This window comes from Dipodomys ordii, unplaced genomic scaffold, assembly GCF_000151885.1.
Source record: "Dipodomys ordii isolate 6190 unplaced genomic scaffold, Dord_2.0 Scaffold344, whole genome shotgun sequence".
Classification (NCBI taxonomy): Eukaryota; Metazoa; Chordata; class Mammalia; order Rodentia; family Heteromyidae; genus Dipodomys; species Dipodomys ordii.
Genome location: NW_012267560.1, coordinates 22,830 through 29,949, shown reverse-complemented (window position 1 = coordinate 29,949; position 7,120 = coordinate 22,830). Strand labels below are relative to the sequence as shown.

The following is a 7,120-nucleotide window of genomic DNA, read 5'->3' as shown; positions in this document are numbered from 1 at the left end:
TTTGCTGTTTGTTTTTGTGAGTCATGGGGCTTGAACTCTGGGCCTAGGTGCTATCCCTCAGCTCTTCAGCTCAGGGTGAGTGCTCTACCGCTTGAGCCACAATGCTATGTCTGGTTTTCTAGTGGTTTATTGGAGATAAGAGTCTCACGGACTTTTCTGCCTGGGCTGGCTTTGAACCATGATCCTCAGATCTCTGCTTCCTGAATAGCTAGGATTACAGGCATGAACCACCGTCCCCTGACTTGCCAGGAGAGTTTTATGTTTCCTATTTCTCTTTGTTGCTTGCACTGTTGCCTCATTTGAACAGTGTTGCTGTGATCCTCTTGGGGACAGTGCTCACTCCACTGCAGACACTTACACGTCTGCAGTGCTGTTGGTAGTGACAGCGCTGTCTGGCCTCAGCTGCTCCAGAGACAATGCAGCTGCCAGGCCAATGCCTCTAACATCCCACCAGTTTTCAAAGTTCCACTTTATTCTGATGTTCAACTTACACCTTGAGAAAAGACATATAATTTTGCCCATAAAATATTACTTAAGTTGATATAACTGACCTGTTTTGTGTGTGTGTGTGTGTGTGTGTGTGTGTGTGTGTGTGTGTGTACGTGGGTGCACGAACGCTCAAGGAAGGTCAGTTTCTTGGAGAGCAGAGTCTCACAGGCTTTCTTGCCTTGGCTGGCTTTGAACTACAATCCTTAGATCTCAGCCTCCTGATTAGCTAGGATTACATGCATGAGTTACCAGGGATTGGATAATCTTAGGAGTTTTGATGCATGGAAGCTTGCTCGTATTTAAATTTAGAGTTGTAAATGAGTATTTTCTTGTCTTTTTTTCTGATTAATTTTAGAGATTCCAGGGCTTGAACTCAGGGGATTGAACTAACTTGGATTGCTTGCTTGGCCAGAATTCTATCATTGGACATATACACCCAGCTTCACTTTTTGCTCCTTCACTGGAGGTGGAGTCTCTCTGACTTCTGATTGCCTGGGTTCAAATCTAGGTCTTGCAGATATCTTCTGTTAGCAAACTATGCAGTGTTTCACTGATTTCCAGGAGGCCATCTTTAAAGCCACAAGAAGGCATCAAAGGATTAGAACAAGGATGGGGTGAACTCCAGAGAGGTGATTATGGGTGATACAGGATATGAACTTACAGGGCAAGATGAACTTGGCCAATCCAATTAGCCCTAAGGGAGAGATTTCTAAGACAGAAATATTTGGAACCAAGATGTAAAATGGGGAGAGGGACTCGACAGGGATGCACTGTCCCTGGTGTCCCTTCGTTAGTCACCACCTGAATCCTGGGATGCCACCTCCTGAGCCCTTGTCATGAATGTCTACAACACAGGACCTCCCAGGATCATCTGGGACTAGAACTGTGGGATGGAGGTCATGGTCATGTAAAGTTACAAGTAGAGCTGTGCAGGTTCCCAGCTAGAGCTGGTCCCTAACTGTGCCCCATGTGGGTGGGGCTAGATAGGGGGGACTGCAGGTGCAGTTCTGCCTGGATGAGAAGATTCTGGCCACACCTCCAATATTTTCATGTTTCTCTGACCAATGGGATATGAGTTGAGGCCACGCCCACATTCCATGCTGCCTAGTAGCACTGGGATCCCCTCTATTGGCTCACACCACTAAAGGAGTTGAAGGAGGTAGAGGTGGTGAGTGGTGAGTGAGCAAATTGAGCTGATTTTGAAGAAATAGTTGGAGGTAGACATTCGAGTTACTGGTGATAGAACAGAGTTGAGTTTAGGCAGCCTGGGAATGTGGCCCCCCCACCTTCGCCGTCCAAGTGCTGGGATGTCTGAGAAAAAAAGAACAAGAAAAGTAGCTGCAGGAAGGAAACTACTGCAACAATACCGGCAGAGGAATGGTCCTGCTAGACCTGCAGAATCCAAGAAGAGGAAAATGAAAGAGGGAGGTAGCCCCAAGACAAACACCACTGGGGACTATCCTTTACTCAAGGGTGCGGCCCAAGACCACAGAGACCCTGAGCCTCCCCCTCCCTTGGGCACTGTCACAGCTGCCAGGGTCCAGAGCATCACAGGTCCCAATAACACCAAGGACCTGGAGAGACACAACCAACACCTGGTGCTTGCCCTGGACTCCAGCACAATACAAAAGCAGCAGCTCTGCATTGAGATCCAAAAACTGAAGCAGGAAATGAAAGAGTTGCAGGACCAATGGGGGAAAGACAATAAGAAGATGGCCTGTGTGCACGAAGCCCTGAAAGCAGAGCTGGAGCAGCACAAGCTGTCGATACAGATGCTGATTAGAGACAAATCAGACTTACAATCTGCCCTGGCCCACAAGCAGCAAGAGGCCGATGAAAGAGCACTGGAGCAGGAGGGTCTTACCAGCTGCCTGCAGGCTGCACAGCAACGAGTAACAGAACTAGAAACAACATTGTCTGCAGTCAACACCACGCAGAATGAAACTGAGAACAACAACATAGAGCTCATGAAAGCCCTGACTCGCGTGAAGCTGCAGCTCCAGGAAAAGGCCAGAAGTATTGAAGACCTGGAGGACGAGAACACCGAGCTGCAGGAGAGGCTAGAAGTGCTCCTGACACAGAAGGCTGACATGAAAATGGAAATCCAGAAGTTCCAAGAGGAACTAGTGGAGCGGGCAGAGTTGGAAGGCCAACTCAACAACATGAAGGAGTTGGTGGCAAGATTAAAGGAGGAGAGAGACACCTTTGCGGAGGACCTGAGGCTGGAGAGCTCCACGGGGAAGGAGAAAGTCCAGCAGCTGCTAGAGCAGGTGAGCCAGCTGAGAGAGGAGAAAGAGCAAGGGGTGAGGCAGGTGTTGGAGCTGGAGAGCAAGCTGGTGGAGCTGAGAGAGCAGCTGTCAGAGCTGCAGCCCCCACAGCCACCTGCAGGGCCAGCTCAGGCTGAGAGCAGCAGCTGCAGGCCCATACCCTGCAGTTGCAGAAGGAGCTCAAGACCCTGGAGGAGCAACTTCACCTCCAGGTGGAGGACAACCAGAGCCTCAGTCTCCAGAACCTGGAGCAGCAGCAGTGGCTGTGGATACTGGAAAAGAAGGCTGAGGAATGGGCACAGCATGCCGAGTACCGGTGCAAGATCCTGGAGACGATGGAGAAGGAACAGGAGACCTTGAAACGCACGCTGGTGCACAACCGCCAGCTGAAAGGAGAGCTGGCCCAGCTGCAGGATGCCTTGCAGAGGCTGAGCGCTGAGAAGGGGGAGCTCGCCAGCATCCTGCACACAGAGCAGCAGAAGACAACCCTGCAGGGGAAGCTTGATGAGCTGGAGGAGGAATTCAAAGAAGGAAAAGACGTGGCTGAGTTCAAGCGCCAAGCAGCTGAGGGTGTGCAGGAGCTGCATGACAAGTACCTGGCCCAGGTGCAGGAGCTGAGCGCCACCTGCAAACAGCACAGGGCCACCAGCCAGCAGCTGATGTCAGAGAAGGAGGCCCTGCAGCAGCACCTGCTGAAGCAGAGCCATCTGATGGAGCAGCTGAAGCAGGAGCAGGTGCAGAGCAAGTTGCTGGCCCAGGTGGAAAGGGAGAAGTTACAGGACACTCTGAAGTGTCTGGAAGCAACAAGACAGGAGAATGCCCAGCTGCGGGCCCAGCTGAGCACCCTGGCTTTCCCCAGGGAAGATGAAGGCCTGAGCCAAGAAGAAGACAAGGGTGAGGAGGCGACTCCCCATGATGTGACTGTCCCAGAGGACGTAGAGAACCCGCAGACCATGTGGGATTTTTACATGGATGCACTGTCCATCGCAGAAGGCAGGAAGGCGAGGATGAGCCGGCAGCTGCAGGAGCAGCAGGCCCGCTGCGGGTGCCTGAGTCAGCTGGCAGCCCAGTGCCAGAGAAAGCTGCAGAGCCAGGCCACCTTCCCCCAGCGCTGCATCCACAGGCTGTTCAGCAAGAGGAAGCAGGACACACAGGCGCCCAAGAAGCGGCTGCACATCTGCTTCCCTGAAGACCTGGCCGGCAAGGGGCACCCCCAGAGTCACGTGGATGACCTCCACCATCGCTGCAGCCAGCTGACCCAACACCTGACCGCCATGGAAGAGACCATCGTGCTGTACAAGGAACAGCTAGAAATCCTGGAGAAGCTGTGTCAGGAGAAAGAGCAGTGTGTGAGCCAGCTGTCCCAGGAGAAGAGGAGGAAGAGGAAGGAGCTGAAGGAGCTGTTGTTGCACCTTATAGGGGAGAGCACAGAGTGCCAGGACATGATGCTGGCAGCCGCCCAGGCCCCTGTTGCCGAGGCCCCCTCAGACCTCTCAGTGCCCCTGAAGACAGAGGTCAGGGAGGAGCAGCAAGGCTGTGAAGATGTGCATCTTCAAGAAAACTTGAAGCCTGTCCCTGAAGAGGCTGGGGCGCCTGGGCCCCTGGAGAACCCCACTGCAGAGCCTCCTGTGCCGCTGCTGCCTGCCATCCAGCCCCAGCAAGAGCCCACAGACGAGGGCAAAGAGTCCTGCCTCCCTTTCTTCTATAAGCCACAAGCAGATGATGCATTTGAAATCATCACCATCTAATGAATGACTGGGGCTCCAGCGCCCAGGCCCAGAATTCAAGCCCCATGTCCCACACACACACAAAAAAAGAGCTACTCTCCTCCAAAAGATACTATGGGCATGAGAGTTTCAATGCAATGGGGTGGTGGAAAAAGGGTTAACTGTAGGCCAGACAGAGCCGAGGTGGCTAGGAGGTGGCTCATATCTAGAGACATTAAGAATCCATAGGTTCCTGGGAAGAGGCCCAGATGAGGGTTATTACAAGGAGTCAATCCTTTACAAAGAAAGGTGGGCAGCAATGCCCTCAGTTCATATTACTATTTCATGGCACTAATAGTAATTAATGGAATAATTTATGTTGATTCATAAACTTCATTTTTATATAATATCACATAGGTGATATTAATCATTTCATATTATATGTTGGTACATTGCTGTGCAGCCAATTGCATTTTCAAAATGTACTAAACTGGACCAACAATAGGAAATTTTCTTGAGTATTAAAATGCCACAATGGGGATATTGAGATTAGGCAATCGTCAAAAGTGTAGAAAACAAGAAAATTTTCTGAATATTGAATCTTTGCTAAAAGAAAAAAATGTGACGTTAACAATTGGAGCTATATGTAATTGCCTAACACTTTCCAAAAGGGGTACAGAATTGTAATTCTAAAAGAAGAATACAGCATTATAGAGGATATATAGAATATCACATATCTGAGCTTTTTCAGTGAACTATACTGTAATATGTTCAATATTCTTTCTTGAATAAATAAAATAATAACATTTATTTCTCTTGTTTTTCTTGTAAATTTAAGATCATTTAAGATAATTTTTAAGAAATAAGAAAATTGGGGGCTGGGAAGGTGGCTCAGTGGTAGAGTGCTTGCCTTGCATGCCTGAGGCCCTGAGTTTGATTCCTCAGCACCACATGAGCAAAAACAAAAAAGCAAAAGTGGCTCCCCACATTGTTATTGGAGTTGGCCTTTTGGCATACATTTCAGGTCTGTGAAAGCTGTGTGAGAAATTGTGTTGGGCAGGTTCAGGGGGCTGCTTTGTTGAAGGAACTCCCTTAAGGCACCTATACGGGGTGCAGAGAAGGTGGTGCACTCTAGCAGGAGTGTGCCACTCAAGATTACATACACAACATGCTAGGATTCCTCCTAGGACTGGACAACAAGCTGCTACTCCGTGATGTAGGTAGTGGGACTAGAAGAGAAAGAGTCCAGGCGTGTTTCCATCTGGGATACATCAGTTAGTGAAAAAGGAACATGGACACCTAATATGCCTTCTGCCCCTGTCACCTCGCATGAGGGGAGAAGGGAAGCTGGGGCAGAACCTGACCTTGAGTGGGCTCCAGAGTCTGGACCTGGGTAAGGGCAGCCCCAGCATTGCTGCAAGATGTACAACAGCCTCCAGGGCACCGAGTTGGTCATCTGGCGGCTGGCTCACCGAGGCTGGGTTGGACTCATCTTTCTGCCATCAGGGAATCAGGGGGCCTGATGAGGAAAACGGGGTGCTGAATGAGCAGGGCATAGACCTTGGAGGGTGCAAGTGCTCTGGTGATTGGTGGGTTGAAGAAAGCTGGGGGTTGAGGGTGGGAGGAAGTACCACCCCCTAGAGGAAGTTCCTCCTCCTCTGTTGGAAGTCCAGCCTTTTCTGATGGAAGTACCACCTCCTTTTTTAGAAGTCCCGCCTCCGCAGGAGTGGGAGCTGATAATGTCTTTGCCTAAAATGGCTGCAATTCATCTGTAGCTTCAAAGGAGGTGTTTGGGCATATGATGGAAGCCTCATGGCTAAAAGAAGTTGGCCAGCTGAGCATGAGCACCAAAGAAACAATTTAGAACCCAGAAAAGAGAAGTCCTCTAAGTAGCTGGCTGCTTTTAACTTGCCAGAATATTTGCAGAAGTTACATAGGTCCTGTATAGCATAGGGATCCAGTGTCCCATGAACAGGTCACATAGCCTGGGGGTCCAGCAAATATTGGGCCAAAGCTGATTATATTAGCATATAAGCTCCCAAGGGTTCATGTCTGATTCAAGCTCTTAGTCTTTTGGTTGTTCAAAAAACAAGCCCAAATAGACTCCTGAGGGATGTTAGACTGTGCCCCTCCCACGGGGAGCAACCTGTAGAGCTGAATCCAGAGTCAGATACCAAGTGTCCTCAGTGATCCTCTGTTCAGCTAACATGGAGGGAGGAAACAGCAAAAGGGTTGGTCACCTGGAGTTGTGGAGTCCCTTGGCCTTCAGCCCGGTAGCCTATGGCCCCTGGAGTGGGGCTTGGAAATTGCACCAAGATTTTTCTCTCTGTAATGGCCCAGTGGCCTTACTGAAGTTGGTTTCTGAGCCCTGGGCTTACTGTAAATAGTCACTTACCTGGAGAGTGAGGACAAATCTGCTGCTGTTGGGTGGGGAAAAGTTCAGTCAATAGGAAGCCAACTTGGCAGTACTGTGGGCTAGCTAAGGACCGGTCAGCTTGTAGGACTTCCCCAAAGCCGGGAAGGAGGACAAGTACCATGGCGGAAAGTATCCAAGTCAAACACCAGTGAAAGGTAGTAAACAGAGAAGACCACATGGACAAAGTCACATAGAGCCAAAAGACGGTTTATTGCCAGTGGAGCTGACAAGGCAAAGTCTCC

General features: G+C 50.0%; 1 protein-coding gene across 1 annotated transcript; it reads left to right on the top strand.

Annotated features, from left to right (window-relative positions):
* Positions 1-1,796: 1,796 nt before the first annotated feature.
* Positions 1,797-4,504, top strand: LOC106001648 (golgin subfamily A member 2-like). Its single transcript, XM_013036680.1, has 2 exons — positions 1,797-2,759; positions 2,924-4,504. The coding sequence occupies exons 1-2, from the start codon at positions 1,797-1,799 to the stop codon at positions 4,502-4,504; spliced, it is 2,544 nt and encodes an 847-aa protein (XP_012892134.1).
* The last annotated feature ends 2,616 nt before the right edge of the window (positions 4,505-7,120 follow it).